At 40.5% G+C, this 18,724-nt stretch overlaps 1 protein-coding gene across 4 annotated transcripts in view; it reads right to left on the reverse strand.

The window, feature by feature from the left end:
- Nucleotides 1-8,051: 8,051 nt before the first annotated feature.
- Nucleotides 8,052-18,724, reverse strand: part of mfge8b (milk fat globule EGF and factor V/VIII domain containing b) — a 38,116-nt gene continuing 27,443 nt past the window's right edge. For 2 of the 4 annotated variants that reach the window (XM_084059102.1, XM_084059100.1), the window contains 5 exons: nt 18,366-18,521; nt 16,969-17,113; nt 14,605-14,807; nt 14,048-14,203; nt 8,052-12,170 (listed from right to left, as the gene is read on the reverse strand). In XM_084059102.1, coding sequence (XP_083915228.1) covers nt 12,027-12,170; nt 14,048-14,203; nt 14,605-14,807; nt 16,969-17,113; nt 18,366-18,521 — 804 coding nt within the window. In that variant the 3' untranslated portion in view covers nt 8,052-12,026. The remainder of the gene's footprint in view (nt 12,171-14,047; nt 14,204-14,604; nt 14,808-16,968; nt 17,114-18,365; nt 18,522-18,724) is intronic. The other 2 variants (XM_084059103.1, XM_084059101.1) reach the window with 1 other exon arrangement.

The following is an 18,724-nucleotide window of genomic DNA, read 5'->3' on the forward strand; positions in this document are numbered from 1 at the left end:
AGAGAAAATGCTTGACCTGGTCAAGCATTGCTAATAATTAACAGCACACTGATGCTATGATCTCAGAGACAAAGAACAAGCATGAAACCTTCTTTTGGCTAATAAGCGGAGACTTGATAACAGCATTTGATTTGGACAATGGTCAAAAGAACAGGCTCAAAACAGGTAAAATGTTTCTTTAACCACTGTTACAACCTGGCCGGCCTGTAGGACCATGACAAAATTGATGACACATAAAATAAACTAATATAACTAAATGAAACATACAAAAGGTATGGAGTGTGTAAGTCAGTAAAATCAGTGGTGTCAGCAAATGGATGGATGTGTGACCAATGTATGTGGAGTGTTGTAGAGTGTGTGAACTAAACCGGAACAAAAAGAAAGTGCTGTCATCTGGGGGAGAGAAAGGATTAAAATGGCCGGCACCCACTTTTTTATAATACCCTGGGAGCACTGGCCAGGTGCTCCCAAAGCACCTAATTGGAACCCTTAGCCCAGCTAAACCCATGGGAAGAACACAGACAAGCGGAGTTTGACACCACTTAAACCCTAGTTGACCCAGACCCCTAGGCATCATGGGACTTCAGAGTTACAACAGGGTTAAATGTTTGCGAAATATTTGTGTGGTGTATTTTTATTTATGTATTTATTTTAAAAAATAATAATATTTAAATAAATAACATGAATACAACATATTATTAGCAACATTAATGTGTAAACAAACCAACAAAAAAAGAATAATTTGCACAACACTGTGCTGTCAAATGCAAATACAATAAATGCACTTCAGGATTCACCTACAGAGCTGAAGCTTGTACTTAATGCAGGCAAGCCTAAATTCATGCTATTTTCTAGGGCCATGGAAATTAATTATAATAACTTATGCATTACTACCTCAAATGGATCCAAAATAGAAAGGGTTGCTGAATACAAGTACCTTGGAATATGGCTTGATGACAAATTCACTTTTAAATGCCATATGAATCTTGCCTGTAAACCAAAGCATGTAGGAAAAGGGTTATTGAAGCAGTCCTTCTTTCTGTGTTGGACTATGGAGATGTCATTTATGGGAATGCTGCTCCTTCTGTCCTCAAGCCCTTGGATACAGTTTATCATTCTGACTTGTATCTGGTGTACATTATAGGACTCATCACTGCGTCCTGTATGATAGAATAGGTTGGCCTTCCTTGGCCGACAAGCGAAACAAACACTGTATATTTTTAAAGTAATTGATGGGACTTTACCATTGTATATAAAATCTCTGATGGATTGGAATCCTGCAACATATAGGACACGCTCCAGTGACTGCATGGCTCACACTAAAGATCCCCAAAGTAAACACTGAACTGGGGAAAACAGCCTTTTGTTTTAGTGCCCCAACCACTTGGAATGACCTACAGCTTAAATTAAAGATCTGTTCTCCCATAACATATGGTCAATTTAAATCTTTGATTGCAGACCTACCCACAAGTGTCTGCAACTGCGTGTTGTATCACACGATAGGGGAAAGTTTCTGTTTTGTTTATTTCTATCATTGATGATGTGAACATTTATATGAAAATGAAATTGCACTGCATGTATCTCGACGACAATGTCTTTCGAGAATAAATAAAGGTTTGAATGAATGAATGAAAATGAATCTACTGTATGAAGCCATCAAAGTTGCAGCAGCACTTGGAGGCAATCCATAAGAAGAACCTGTGGAATACCTGCAAGCTAGTCTCAAATCTCTCAATGGTTAACAGACATTGATGAGCTAAAGTTGAGGTAGCTTTAAAAATGTCTTATGAAGGCTTTCAAAAAGTAAGTTGAAAAAAGGCTTGAATATGCAACACAATTTTATATTTTTTAGGTCATTGCATGTTATCGCATGTGCATGTATGAAATGTCTGTAGCTGCTACTCCTGTTTTTTCTCTGTTAGCTCTACATGTTTACATCATTAATGCATGAAGTCTGTTATTTTGTGGGTATTCAGGCGGGGTGGGAGCGGCCAGTTTCAAGAGAGCTTATGTCTTATGTTTTTGTTTTGTTTTGTTTTGTCAAGTTTGTTTTGTCCTGTTTATGTACAGTATGCATGGCTGTATCTGTTGTATTGTTTTGTCCATTGTATTCTCTGTATTTTTGTCATAAGGACCCTCTCTAAAATGAGATGACACATCTCAAGGGGTTATCCTTCTAATAAAGGTACTATATATATATTATATATGTAGTGGGGGTCCCCGCTTTGTCTCTCAGCTAAAGGGTGCTTGGCCTGCAAAACATTGAAAACCCCTGCCCCAGAGTTCTCACCCGTGGCACCCTCCTCTTTCCTTGTAGCCTACACCAAATCTCCTCACCGATCTACAAGCTCACAGCACCTAGCGTTGCAACGTGTTGCTTAGATCTGCTATCCCAAAGATTAGGGCTGCTAATAGGCATCATGTGGTTAAGAAGACGTTTAAATTGTTATCAATGTTTCATTTTACTGGAGAGATTAATGATAAATAGGAGAGAAAGAAGGCCAAATAAAAAGATAAAGTTTACGCTTCTATCATCTCTTTGACCCTGCAAACCCTCCACCCGTCTCTCCCCCCCCCAACCACTTACCTCCTCCTCTGTCTCTCTCATCAGCCATTATCTCCCAGTATGTTTGAAGAGCTCCCCCCTCAGATGAAAGCCTTTGGCCTGGGGCCCCAAATACCAGCCTGGCCTGTGAACGCTGGGGTGGAGGGCTGTAATTTCTGCTGCCTGCAGAACTCAGGACCTACATAGCCTGGACTGGACCAGACACCATGACAACACATGAAAGGAGAAGAGATGAGGGCCAGTGCATGCGTGCGTGCGCGATGTGCGTGCGTGGCGTGCCGCGTGCGTGCGTGTGTGTACAATTTGTGCAGTTATTTTAGTGTGTTTGTTTAATGGTGTCTGTTTGATGAATCGTGAGAGATAAAGAGAAATAGGATGTGTGTGTGTGTGTGTGTGTGTGTGTGTGTGTGTGTGTGTGTGTGTGTGACCAAATGCCCCCACAAGTATAGCACAATTTCAGAAGCCGACATTGTGAGGACCATTTTCCTGGTCCTCGCAATCTTTTGTTTTGCAGATCTGTTATTTTTCGTCTATCTTCAGCTACTTTCGATGCCGTCCTACATTTTTTATATCCTGACAAGTATAGTAATACAAACCTGTGCGTGCGTGCGTGCGTGCGTGCGTGCGTGCGTGCGTGCGTGCGTGCGTGCGCACGTGCGTGTGTGTATTCCTGATTAGAGAGTTTGCTTCCATTAAAAAGGCAGATGTCAGAGGAAAATTAAGGGTTGACGATGGAGTTAGCTAGGACACTAAATGAGTCATAATGACAAAGAAGCTCTGCCATTTCTTTCTTTTTCTCACAAACGAAACATAAAATGGAGCAAGCAGGGAAGTTGATCATGAAACAAACGACCAGTGGTGGACAAAGCACCCAATCCCAGTAATTGAGTCCAAATATAAACACTCCTGGTAAAACATTACTCAATTACAAGTTGCTCAGTAAAATTTGTATTTGAGTTAAGTACTGGAGTACTTGCTTTTAAAAATAGGCTACTTTGATATTCAAAAGTACAAATTACAAAGTACATTTTGTTTTTAATATCGATGCATTGCTGTTTAAAAATGTATACGCCCCCCATTTCCTGTAAAATTAGTGAAATTAGCAGATCTACAAGTTCACATCAACTCGATGCTATTTTTCCCTTTCTAGAAATGTAGTGGAGTGAAAAGTACAATATTTGTCTTTGAAATGTAGTGGACTGTGATAGTCGTCCAAAAATACAAATACTCAGTAAAGTACAGATACTCAAAAAATATACTTCAGAACAGTACTCAAGTAAATGTACATTGTTAGTGTCCACCACTGCAAATGACACACAATCACATGACAACATGTGAAATTGTCTGGCCAAAAGTCAAATGTAAAATGTTTCCCCCACATTCGCCTGGGGAGAAATAACACATGTTTTCCTGTCTCTCTCTATTGGAGGTGACATTATTCTTGGAAGTTTTGTCGTTGTCGGAACATATTTGCTCTAAAATAGCTGCTGTTTTCCAGGAGAGAATCCTTCCTGCAGAGACAACCATGGTGTCTCTCGCTTCCTGCCTTGTGGGCACAACACGTTTCTGCTTTCCACTCTCTTTTTTTTGGTCCACAGACTCATTTTTATACATTTTAACAGGCTTTATTGGTCACCAGGGGTAAAATGTATAATTTACGGCTGTGAGGGACGAGTAAAGATAAAGATACAATAAAAGATAATAGGAATTTAAAGAAATACAATGAAGACAAAATGTAATCAGCTTTACCAAGTTGGGGTCAGTTGCGCCAGCTGTCTCAACTGTTTACTAAGTTAGTTGAGATTTAATACATTATCGGGTCGTACACCACACAAAGTAGTTGTAATGTAGAACGCAGTGTAGGCTACGGTAGTTGTTAATATACAGAATATTTACACCTGGTTACTAGCAGATGTAATAGTTCATTAAGCCTATATAACCAATTAATAAAAGCATGTAGTTCAAAGAGATTACATTCACTCAATATGATGATGATGTAGACATTCATGTTGCTTTGGTTTGAAGTTCTGTGCAAAGTTGCATTGACTTCCTTGTTTACATTGTTTACTTAGGCCTACTGATTGGTCGCTACTGGAAGATGTTTCCTGGTAACTGAGTTACACATTACAAAGATCTATACTAGTGAAGACATTCCTTACGTTTGAGTGTTACAACTTGGATGACTAAATCACTAGTCTGAATTTAACTTAAGTTTACAAGTTACATCAGCTTCACCTAGCTGATGGCTGCTCAGATAGTCATAATGAGCACTTGGGAAGGAGCAGTGAGTCTTTCTCAGGGACTTCAAATTGCACACAGCCTTAGTAACTGATAGATGAATGACTGATGGAACTATATTCTGTGTGTAAATATGTATCATTAGTTGTCCCTATTATCATGACATTTTTACAGAAGGCTACGTTGCAGAGCAAGTACTGCATATCACTAGTCATTCCATGGTTACTTGTTGTATGTCATGCTGGATAAGAGAGTCCACTTAACCTAAACCCTATAAACCTCATTGACCGGATTCTCCCAGAGGTCTACTTGCTCTCCTCCTTTTTTGTCTGTACACTCTTTGCCAAAAACAGCCAATCTACAAGCTCACATTGCGATAATAGGACCACAAAACTTACAAAACTTAGACCACACCCAGGACTTTTCTGTGTTTTCCTTTTAGCCTTAACTGTATCTCATCAATCAATACATTGTGAATTTGTAGACCTGCTATTTTCACCAAATGTTCTTCTATTTCTCTATTATGGCATGGCCAGAATAGGGATGATAGAGTTGTTCATGTGGTTTTGGATAAGAGCGGGTGGCTAATTGCCTAAATTGTAAATTGCTAATAATGTGAATGTTAAATGTAAAGTGCATCTTTTCCAGTCACCATTAAAGCCAGTAATTAGGTGATACCTTATGGAGATGTGAAAGGAAGACAGAAGAAAGCTATCATTAGTTCCTCTCACACTGCAACCCACTAACAGCTTCATTAGAGGAGAAACAGCTGGTTTGGTGAAGAAACTGAGATGAAAGCTGACTGTACTGTCTTTTTGAAATAATACAGTTGAAGATTTAACAGGTCACATGGAGATAAGATAATATAATATAAATGACTATGTAACATTTCAGCAAAAAAAAAAAAAAAAAGAACCTCCAAAATTGAAGCTCTCTATATATATGTTTTACCAATATCAGTGTTTTGAGCCAAGTATGTCTTATTACCTACATTGCCTAATATTTTAATAGTCTGGTATTTGCTGTTTAACTACACGTTAAGCATGACTAACCCACCCACTATTTGGACAGAGCCTGTATTTTCTGTGGGTGGTGGATTGTGTGTGGAAGACGCCCAGCAAACCACAGCTGCCATTATGAGGTTCAAGCCCGAAGGGCTGAAACCCCATTGTTTTTGTGCTGGTTTATTATTTTTCTCCTTCTGCAGCGGTTTTGTACATTTCCGTGAGATGGTAAATGGTAGAGACATGACATTTTTACCAATGATTGGAAGTTATGTGCATCACTCGCACAACAAATGGGAACCCATCGGCCTGATGGGAGCGATATAATGAAGGGCCAATCTTTTTTATGTCTTTTTGGCATTTCCGTTTCATTTCGATGTCGCAGCTGTAAAGTGCCCTGGCTTGAATTTGAACTGGGGTCAGCTGGGGAAAGGACTATAGCCTTAAATATGTGATATTAAATCATGTATTATGATCTTATATTACAAAAGTCAGTTACGGTAGTCCCATTTACACAAGACTTGCTACAGACATACATTCTTACTCATCTGCCTCCAAATGCCTCCAAATCTGCCTCAAGAACTACTAAAGTCTCTCATGTGTGTAGATTTTCTGCCATTTAAAAGTTTTTGAAAATCATATTTTTTGACATCTGTTAATATCTTATTTAGTTTTGAATATACTGACCAATGAACCTCAAAAGGGCGTGACATAAATTGACCAAAGTCAGCAACCACTAGACCAATCTTCACAAAACGTGCAGGATATGTCTACAGTCTACATAAGAACTTGAACCCTGAAACTTGCATTCAAACCGGCCAATCGGGGGCACTACAAATGCAAAGCATTATTGCTAAGTAGTGCGTAATTTTTCTAAATTGTGCCTGATCATTACAGAAGTTATAGGATCTGTTTCAACACTGTTGAGCTGTTTAAAAAAAAAGAAAATTTCAAAACAATCACCAAAAAGTGATGTTTTAAATGAAATGGGTTAGGGTTAGGGTAACCCAGTTTTTTGAGCGGTGTAGCCGCTCCTATAAGTGGGGTTGGGACCCATGACCCATCCGTCGTGAAAATTTGTCTTTCGCTGTACTGTGATTGGCTGATAAGTATTCAGACCCTTTGCTCAGTGTTGTGATTGGCTAGCGAGACGCATGATGAAATTCATAGCCTATAAATAGCACCACGCACTTCAAAAAAAATACTTTTTTTAAAAGTGAGCTTCCATCACTGTGATGACCTTAAATAACACCGCTCACTTCACACTGGGTGTGATTTTTTTAACAGTTGGAGGTGATGCTGGAAAAAGGGCATGACCTGGCACATTGGCAATAAATTGAAGGTCTTGACTCTACCCCTTTCATCTTATTGCAGTCCGTGTTGGCTTGAACTCGTGAATCGACGCTTGGCAGCTCTTTCTCTCTCAGCTATTTCTCATATTACTTTCTGAACAATAAACTGCAGGAAAAAAAAGCTTCACCACAGTGAAAGGAAACGTCACAAAGTCATAATTATTTCAATCCCCAGAATTTGCATCCACAAATTGCTTTGTTTTGGGGAAAAGTAATAGGGGGAAGATGGTTTTGTTTGGTGCCTACATGTACATGAATGCCGCAAATCTCACTCTCGAGTGAGTCCAAGCCACTTGCTTTCTGGTCAAGGACATAAGTGCTGTCGTCTTAAAATGAACCACACACTGGTATTTTCAACCAGATGGTGCTGGGTTGCCTTGCATAATGAGTCAGTGAATTGGTAAACATCACAAGGATTCAATCTCCATTCACCCTCCTCCTATGAATTCATATCCATACCATTATCTGTGAGGTTCACCTTCACTCATCCCCACAGAGAAAGGAATATTTCTAGGAGGGAGTCCACCACAGAAGAGGACTGGACTAGCCTATACCAGCACAGATTAAGGCCCTGGGGGTATAAATGCTAAACAGGAGGAATTACCCACAATCCCCTGCTCGTTTGATCCTCTTTTATATTGAAAATGGCCAAAATGAATTAAATCTTCTGATTTATACCATCTTTAACTCTGAGCTCAGAAACCCTTCATATGAGAATGGTTCTACTGTGAAATTCAGCCCAGTTTGGGTCAATTATACAGAACGCCTGGATTTAAATTATTTACTTTATCATTCATCCCTCTCTTTTATCCTCCTATGAAAGGACCGTGGCCAGTGCTCTCTCCGACACAGAGAAGGATCAGTGTGAATCAATTAAATTAAAGGGCTGTGTATATTTAAATGTTTTATTTATTATTTTTCAGATACAAAGGCCAAACATATAGAAAACTTAAGAAAACACAAACGTTAAGAAAAAAAAAAGCATCAAATCCAATTCATCACACTGTTAGGTCAAAGATCAAACTATGATATTATCCAATAAAAACACATCAATGCTGCTTTCGTTAATCATAGAATACCTGAACAAGGAGACTGAATCTCAGGAAACGTGAACCTTGGTGAACAAAACAACACCTAAGTCAATAATCCTGTCCTACGAATCCAAACAGCACTAACTGCTTTCAGAGTTTTAAGGACAAGGGTTAGTGAGTAGGGATCAGATTTCACACTGGAAAACAGAAATGTATACCCGTTAAAGCAACAAAATGATATACTCTGGTTCTGAGAGGTGGTGGTGAATACAATGCATGCAGACGCAAGATAAACACAGCAAATGGTTTATGGGAACTGCCCGTGGCAATGTTAAGTATTGTACAGTGTTTGACACTATTCAACCACAACTACCATCTCTCCATGGCACTACCATGTCCACATGCAAGCTGCTGCTTTCTGCAACTATTCACATTGTAATAACATTGAATTAATATTATTTTCTTATCAAAAACTAATACAGTATCATATTGCACATAAGCCCATAACTTTGAATTAATGTAAGTTGAAAAGGAAGATAACATGAGTTAAGGGGAGAGAGAGAAACATTATGTCAGATTTGTGTCTTACTGCAAATTCAGTACAGCAGTAAAAATTGGTTTTTAATTTGTTTTCATTTTCAAACCCTAATCAACTGTGATGCAGGTTTCAATGCGGATGCATAACATTAGACCCTCATGTAGAAAATGGATGCAATGGCGACTGCAGCAAACATGTGAAGAGTTCTATTCCAAAATAAAATACATCATTATCCATTAAGTTAATCATTAATTGTTAAAAAAGTAAGTATTTTTTGGTTACATGTCGCCTTTCCGACATGTCGCCTTTCCGACGTTAACGAACCCTATACCTAACCCTAACCGCACGCGGAAGCCACTAGTCGGAGTAGTGAGATGTCGGAATGGAAGGCGGTTACCGTATTTTTTACATGAGACATCCCATTTCAGTAAATCTGTCTCCATGTTGACTACCACAGACTTAAGATTACCTTTACCCTTTTTCTTAGAGCTTGTTTGAAATGAGTTTAACCTCAAATCCTCTCATTTTGGAACAAAACTCTTCATTAACATTATTAAGTCATGTGAACAAATCATTGTAAAAGAGTACAGTATATACAAATGCTGCTAATAACGCTAAGCTCCATTTGATCATATTTGTCATTCCTAGGCAGATCTATGAATGAACAAACACATCAATGGAAATGCATCAATTATTTTTTTCGCCTATAACAACGATATTTACTTCTTCTGTGTTCTTCTGTGTAAAATACCCTTTTGGTTTCACAATATTTAAAATGTCAAAAACACAAACGCAAAAAAATATCCATAATTGAAAAGTGCCACAAAGAGAAAAGGGAAGGCACACCTCAGTGTGCGGATACGTGTGTGTGTGTGTGTGTGTGTGTGTGTGTGTGTGTGTGTGTGTGTGTGTTTCAGTAGCGTGTCCAGTGCCAGTACGATCTGACCTGAGGCCAGACATCCATCAGTATTCATAAACACACGACTACTTTTCTCTTTTCCATTTACAAGGTGGAAACACAACCTTCATTATTCTCAAAAAGATGTTCTACTTATCTCTACTTTTTCTGAATGTTATTAGTAAAGATTTGTGTGAGTGAAATGGCAGCAGGTATTTTTCTTTTTTCAAATTTAAATGATCAACATTTTTCCATAATACTCTAAAGTATTTTTTTAAATATATATAATTGTCCAAACCTGCATCAGATCCCTATAACACAGTTATAGTGCCTTAAGAAGACAAACTTATATTCATCTACCAGTTAATGCATACAATGTCATTATCTGAGAGAATAGCTAAAGATATTTAAAATTATTATTTGTCTATTTTCTATTAAAACAAATGACACAAAATCATGTTTATGACAGAATCTCTCAACGCATGCTTGTTATTGGTCAACTGGTTCCTCCATTGTCTCTTATAATAGTACATTAAAGTCATGACTTGTCTGTAAAGTATTTAATGTAGGGTAGTCCACCAACAAGAAAATGTCAAAATTAACTTCTATAGCAGCCAATGACATAATGACCCATCGTATAATGCAACAAAATGGAATTAATCTAATAATGTAAATATCAGCAACTGATAACATCCTGAAATAATTGCATGAAATATTTTTGACAATCGTGATATTTTATATTTCATGTATGGAATGGGTGTTTCACTGTTGACCAGTAACTATGTGTTCATAAGATTATGGGCAATTATTACACAACCGTGTTTACTTTGGTCGATTAATTTAGCATTTTGTTTTATTTTATTACAGGCAGTTATGTACATAATACAAGAATAGTTATTATTATTAAATATATTACCACTTGCAGACTAGCAGATTTGATAGAAAACTATATTCTAATGAGTCAAATGGTCACACTGTGGATGTTTCCTTCTCTCAAACAGCTCAAACTAATTGTGTAAATATGTAAAATAACAAATGCAAAGCTTATTACTTTCCAAATCACTGCAGGAACATGCTAGAAACACTAAACCACACATGCCTGCTGTCAAAGGAATATGTTTTGTTACATTGTAGCTATTTAATTGAATTGTGGCGATATGGAGACAAAGCTTCTATATGACCATGTGTCAAAGTGATTAGTTAGCATTCCACAAGGCCAGGTCATACTCAGGCCTGAACTGAATTTGTCTTGTGATTATTTTCCATTTATCTTATTTCTAATACAATAAACATAAAAGCTCTTTGTGAAACCCTTATATAGTACTGGCAGGCAGCGCCCACCCATGTTTTCCATGAACGGAAACAGCCCACTAACCCTAAAATTAAGGAATTCCTATTGTCTCTTAAAGTGGACATAACATGTTAGTGTATGTTAGCTTGGTAGAGGAGCTACCCTCAGTCTTTGAGGTTTGGGTTTCCCCAGGTAGAACTGGTTCAGGGTCAGAGTCCATACAGCACCAGCTGACACAGCAGTAGTCCGTTACCCCTACCTTCTGACCTTTCCCCCCTAACCCTTGACCTCTATCCCCCCGACCCCTGACCTTGGCTTCACCACCTTAACACATAATGGAGCAGTTCTCGACAGGTTCGGTTGACCTTCTCCATCCAGTCATAATCCAACAATACCACACCAGTCCATTAAACAAACTGCTCCAAGCTCCGAGTGTCGTGCGAGTCGTGACCCACTCTTGGGTGACGACCCACTGATATAAGAGGGGGGTTGAAATATAACCCTGGCTGTTTTGATGGAAAACAATTACACACTTCCTCTCTCCTTTCAAGTGATCATAGATCTAGAAAAACACCATGTTGATATATTGGTATTATTCTATCAAATAATAGATCAATATAATTAAAATACAACTTTGCTTTCCCCACTGACAATTATGAAAGATCTGTTATGACAAACAACGACTGCATGGGTCTTTCTCCCCAAAGCGATTGCAGATCTATCAAAGCCAAGTTGGTCTAACGATGCGGATATTATGATTTATGATTATGATTTATTCAGTCAGACATCTGTTTAGAAAACGAAGGAATGAAAAAAAGAGGAAGTGTGTGAGATCAACTCAACCACGGGCCATAGAGCCAGAGATTAGAGGAATCTGACCCACCCCTCTACCCGTCCAGGGTTGGAGTGCTGCTGGTGGTGTTTGCTGCCCCCTAGGGCCAAGAGCAAGGCAGTGCAGGTGTGGCTCAGAAGAAGACGGAAGAGGAGAAGGAATAGAAGGTGAGGAAGGAGAGGTGGGGTAAAGGGCTGTGAGGAGGTAGAGGTGGGGTGGGGCGGGGCGGGATGGGTGCGGGGGGGGGGGGGGGGGGGGGGGGGGCGTAGAGCAGGATTACTCGTCGCAGCCCAGCAGCTCCATTCGCAGGGTGATGCGTTCGTGCCATGCCCACGGCAGCACGCGCACATAGCGGCCATAGAAGGGTGGATCAAACACGTTGATCTTGTGAGCGTTGTTTTCGCAGTTACCAGTGAAGATCTGGATAAGGGGACAGGTTGAGAGCCAATCAGAACAAAGAGTCATATAAACTATCAAAGTTTAACTGTTAAAGTTGTACTAGGTAACTTTTTCAAAAAAACTAAAGTTAAATTGTATATCTTCTGTGAGTGGCAAATGTTTCACAACACTCACAACACTCACTCCATGAATTTCACCCCCGAAAGAGTTTTATAAACTATTTTCTATTGAAACGGTGGCGGGGGTGTCATTCCCGCGAAAATGACGTCATCCGGCCGGAAAACAGAAACGGAAATGCACCGGTTTCCTGTTTGGCCAGGAACTACCGCACCGGTTTCCTGTTTGGCCAGGAACTATCGCGCTATTAACAAAAAGGAATCTCACGCTGTTTTTAAGACATTATAGGATTTGAAGATGGAAAAACAACAGCAAAAGAAAACACAGCTCACGGTAACTAATGCTTCACTGGCTAAGAGAAACGATCCGCATATAGTATAAAACAATTAAAAGAACACTTTTTGAAACGCTTCCGCCTTCCGGTGAAAACAAATGGAATTCTGGGTAATGCAGGACTACGCAAAATACATGCAGTGATGGTAGTGACCAGCAGAGGTTGCTAAAATCGTTATTTGTGGACCTGCCTTGTATTGGTTTAACATGTAGACTCTACATGTTAGTTGTTCAAACGTTCTAGTTGAGTGTGTAGAGTACCGTATGTTGTTAATGAGAGCTACTTAGATGTGAGGTTCAAGTCTGCACTGTAAGTTAGCAATATGTCTGAGACATTCACTGAATTTGGTGAGTGATTTTGATGTATTCTTCATAAAACAAGTTATAGTGGTTTTCAACAGCCTGCATTGAAAGACAGATTGAGTTCAGATCGCATTGACCATACAATTATAACAAGATGCGCCTTCATTGATAAGTTGAGGACACAAATCTTAAATTCAATCCCTCTGCTTTGGACACTTTCACTGGACACAGGTGCACTGCACATCTGGCATTTAAATTCATAGTTGGATGAATTATTACATATTTACCGAAGACTGCTCGAGCCAAATGTCAATCGAATTGATTCCAGATGAAGAAATAAATACGTCACCTGAAGTAAACTGATATCTTTTCCTTCTGCCTCAGATCTTTTCTTTATTCTAAATTGAGATGATATCACTTTACAATAATGTGAATGATAACAAATATTGACTGGTGTAAATGGTTGTTTTGTGGGTTATTCTCAATAAAGTACAAGATATTGTGCTCTCTCTGTGCACTATAGCAGTGGTTCTCAAAGTGGTGTCCGGGCTCCCCCAGGGGTCCTTGGGGGGGGTTCCAGCAGGTCCCCAGCAAAATGAGTTAATATAGCATCAATATCAGTTTAACCACTTTAACCCTATTTTACACTTAATCTATCGATTTCCTTGACATGAACATGTTTAAGAATCTCAGCTTGAGGGTCGGGACCACCCTGATTTTGAGGGGGTCCCCAGATGACAGTAAAGTGACAATTTAAGGACTTTTAAGACCTTTTTAATACCGTAAAAAGGAAAAAGCAATATAAATACTATAAAAACTGGTCAAACATTGGTCAAATTGTTTAATAATATAAGAAAGAGGCACAATATTTATCTGTGGAACCGAGTCAAACTAAATGTAATGCCTCGACTACAATTCCAAGCCCTTGTCAGGCTTGTCCCAGTTCAAATATGATTTTGGGGGGTCTCCAGTTCAAATATGATGATTATTTTGGGGGGTCCCCAGTTCAAATATGATTATTTGGGAGGGAGGGGGTCACGCCCTGAACAGGTTGCGCTATAGCACCAGTAGCAGCTGAACTAGAGTTAAATGGTTTCTCTATACAAGTGCTTTGGGACCACCAAGAAATCTCCAGCTGAACTGACCTTGTCTGTCCTGGTGGTGGAGTCTTTGAATATAGTCCAGGACTGTCCATCGTCACTATGGGCCACTTTAAAGCCGCTGACAAACTGAACATGGCCAAAGTCCTTGGCTCCCTGGGTGATGATGCCTGAGATTCTCTTAGGACGTTCCAGGTCCACCTGCACACATAACATTAAACACAGAGCAAGATAAGCATTAACAATTTTACCGCTGTTATACTTCTCACCATAACAGATAATTTCTTTCTTTTTTTTTACAAAATTTTTATCCCGCGATTTTGTAACTCCATTTTTTCACCCAGTGCCAATCGTCTACGCAATTCTGGGCGCTACACTCCCTCTGCCAACCTAGGGAGAATCCAGAGCTGAACTCATGACTCCTTAAATGCATGAGGGCTAACAGGCCTTCTTATCATCCGACGGAGGGGAGTTTCCCCGGTTGGATGTAGCGCATGGAAGGAACACGTGAACACCTTCTAGCTTGAGGAGACAGCGTACCGACTGCGCCACTGTGCCCCTAGTAGATCATTTCTTAATGTTTAGTACAGTGTCTTCCCTACCTGCAGCCACTGGTCACGGTCATTCGTGGCAGCAGTCCAGGCGTTGGTCTTTCCCTGTTTGTCCAGGCGGGCATAGTTGGCGTGCCACGTGAACGCCTCGATGCCCCACGTACGGAACGTGCTGGAGGCCGAGAGCTGGCGGTCCGACACCAGACGAGACTTCACACCGAGGGGCTCAGAACAACCTGCCGTGTTCGAATACACTGTTGAGACCAGAAAGGCCGAGAGACAGACAAAGACGAGAAAAGAGATACAGAGACAGAGACAGAGACAGAGACAGAGACAGAGACAGAGAGAGAGAGAGAGAGAGAGAGAGAGAGAGAGAGAACAGGGCATGCAAGCAGCTGAAGCTAGTGATGTGAACAAACAATGGGATGTGATGAAATGGAAGACCAAGGTGCCAGCTGTATAAACTACACCTCTGAATAACCTCAGATAAACTATAAACAGGCAAAACTATAGTTCGGAGAGTCAGAACATCTGGTGGTGCACGAGTTCTGAGACCGCCCATCAGAAGTTCGGAATGACGTCAATTTGTAGTTATATCGATATAGTTATATCCTTTCCAAAGACAAGTTCAGACGTCGGAAGGAGCATGTATTGGCCTAGACTGGGATGATAAGCTGAGGTAGACCAATTAAGAAAGATACAGTAGAGTTACATGTAAGTTAAGGTGTGTGTGTGTGTGTGTGTGTGTGTGTGTGTGTGTGTGTGTGTGTGTGTGTGTGTGTGTGTGTGTGTGTGTGTGTGTGTGTGTGTGTGTGTGTGTGTGTGTGTGTGTGTGTGTGTGTATGTATGTATGTATATATATATATATATATATATATATATCAAAATTCATAACAAGTGTGTTAGAAGTGATGTTTTAGCGGGTTTATACAGCTGGGCCTAGCTGCAGCAACGTGAAGAAGCACACAGACAACCAGAGATGCAGTGACATAGAAAAGCACAGCAGTGCATGCAATGGAAAGAGACGTGAACCATGCAAATTAAATGTGGAGCCAGGAAGCAGGCCAAGGTCTCCACCAGCTGGTTACTTAGATCAACCATCATGTATGGGAGGTCTAAAACCTGATCTAAGCTCTGCTGCACAGCAGTGTCGCGTGGCAGAGATAGCCGATCTGTAAGCTCACAACGCACTGCATCGTGATGCGTTGTGAGCTTGTAGATCTTTGTCAATACTGGAGCATCCAGCCTTTTGTCAGCAAACACGTTCTCATGAAAAAGTGGAGTTGATACTGTCTTTATGGTGCAAAATGCCAAAAACTGACTCACACATCACAACACAAGTTTTTTGGCTTAAACATTCACAGGCATGACCAAGTCAAAGAGATACAAACATACAACAAATATGTCACAATAAAAGACAATCACAATTTGGCGTGTGATGTCCACACCAGCGATAGACACATGGATGCACGCCCAAGCCAAAGACAGAGAAAACATGTCACGCTTTCTGACAAACATTAACAGAAAAGAGAGGAACATGGGTGTTTGTAATGAAGACAGAGCGCTGGCAGCAGATACACACTGGCCTCAGATAAAAGCCAACAGAGAGATCAATCGACGTTTGTTGCAGAAGAGAAGACATAAAAGAAACCAAATATTATCTTGGCTCACTGGCATGCGTGACAACATTTAGAGGATGGTATGACAAATGTGGATTTGCGGTTTCCAAAAAAAACTCTTATTCCTTTGCACCCTGCGTGTCTTTGCCAATGTTTCCAATGCATCCATATGGTGCTTATAAATGACCTGACGGATACTTTTGGCTAACAGAGGATTGTGTAAGTGTGTGTGTGTGTGTGTGTGTGTGTGTGTGTGTGTGTGTGTGTGTGTGTGTGTGTGTGTGTGTGTGTGTGTGTGTGTGTGTGTGTGTGTGTGTGTGTGTGTGTGTGTGTGTGTGTGTGTGTGTGTGTGTGTGTGCTTGAGCGTGCGCGTGTGTGTGCTTTGTATGTGTGAGGTAGAATCTGATATTGTTGTATTTGTTCCAACATTCTCTATGAGTTATGATCAGGTTTATAGTGTTAGAGTACAAAACTACTTTATAAGGGTGTCTGGGTGGTGCAGGGGTAAAATTACTGCCCACCACCAAGGAAAGCGGGGTTAGATTCCTCTGCAGTGCCTCAGGGTTGGCCCGGCACTCCAACAAACACAATTGGCCCTGTTCACGGTTAGGAAGCTGGCACAGGAGGGCATTCTCAGTTGTTGCACTAGCAAAGTGTACAGGTTGGTTGGAGTGTCTGCTTAGCAGAGGTGTTGGGAGGCACATAGCGTGTTCCACTGAACGCGTTATGTCCTCCCAGTGAAACTCCTCACTGTCAGGTGAAAAGAAAAAGAAGAAACATCTGTGTGTGTATTTACCATTGAGTTCACAGCCAACCAACTCCATTCGCAGAGTGCAAGCTTTGCGGCAAATCACTGGGATGATACGGATGTACTGGGCGATGATTGGAGGGTCAAACAGGTTGGTCTTGGTTCCATCGTTGTTGACATTTCCCACAAACACCTAGAAAAGGAGCATCATTTAAATTAATCAAAATCTATCATACTCAATCTACAGCAACAACCAGTCTGTTCGACCATTAATGTAAAACACTTTTTATCTGCATGACATCATTCATAACCCACAAATCGGTGTTGTTAGGCAACGGTTTCTGTTGTGTCTGACATCAGTGAATGTACGTTTGTGATGTCCGTTGACCCAACTTCAACTCACAAGGCAAGTTTAATATAGGATACACATGTCGTTCTCCCTCTCTCTCTCTCACACACACACACACACACACAAATATGTATTTTTTTTTACTGCACACACCTGCCTGTGAGAGAGAGGGAGAGAGAAAAATAGAGCGAGTGAACGGGAGAAAGGAAGGGAGAACGTAGGCCTATAGCCATTTCATATTTTTATATAAGAGATTACAACATTTACAATATAACAGGTTGACCTGCTATGGAAACAGTAAGCGATCTCCACTCGTCGACTTAATGTGGACTGTCACTATACAGTTTTAGGGATGGTCCCATCTGCTGTTCATATCCTGCAGTGACTGTGACAATTCCATTGCCACGGAAACGGCAGTCATACGTGGCTCTGCGCCTGGGTGTGGACTGTCCAGTTTAATAACATGCAAACCACCGTTTAGGCCCTAAACGGTGGCCCTAAACTTTAGGGATTCCTTTACAAGTGGTTGCAAGTTGCAACTTGGCTCGTCGCTAATCTTTAGTCTTAAATTAACTATGCTTTAAAACCTCATGAGCACACCCTGATATGTACTTATTGTTTTAAAATACAAAATGACTCCTTTTTGGTCATGGGTGGTATGGCCGACTTTAAGGATTTCAAAGTGTGATGCACTACTGAATTAAGTTGTAAAGGGATATTATAAAAAAAATATTAACAAACATGTCAGTCTATATTTCCCAAAAGGAAATGTGTGTATTTAATTCAGTCTGAGCAGAAGCAAGGATAAGACAAAGTGGTCATGAAATGAATGACCACTGGGGGGACATCAAAAGCAGAGACATAGATTTCCCAGCAAATCCAATCCTGCCTGTTCTAGCTGCCATGTGTTGTGTTGCGTTGTGTTGTATTGTGCTGTGATGTGGTCAGTGCTGTGCTAGAGATGCTAACTGGACTGTGTTTTGTTACAACCAGTTATGGTATTTGTTTTTCTACCACCAGGCCCGACAACAATTAGATCTTGTAGAGTTGTGCTGTGTTTTTTGTTCTGTCATGTATTGTTGTGGCGTAGTCTCACATGGTCCTTCCTCTGGTCATCTGTTCGGTACATGGTGTACGTTTTGCCGTCCAGACTGGAAGCCACTTTAAAGGCTTTGATGAACTCAGCAGAGCCCATGCGACTGGCGCCCTGTGTCACGATGCCCGTGAAACGCATCTTCCTCTGTACGTTGACCTGAGAACACAAATACAGAGACATCAGTCACAGTTCTATTTCACAGGACGTGAATCGACCGCATATTCTCAACATCCCCAGTTCAATTCCTGCTGGAACCCTGTTTTGCATGTCTTTACCTCTCTCTGCCCTTGCTCAACTTCCTGCCTCTCTACACTGTCCTGTCTGAATGAACGCAAAACACAGTGAATACAGTCTCTATA

This window comes from Gymnoscopelus microlampas (assembly GCF_963454915.1).
Source record: "Gymnoscopelus microlampas genome assembly, chromosome: 6".
NCBI classification, from domain to species: Eukaryota; Metazoa; Chordata; class Actinopteri; order Myctophiformes; family Myctophidae; genus Gymnoscopelus; species Gymnoscopelus microlampas.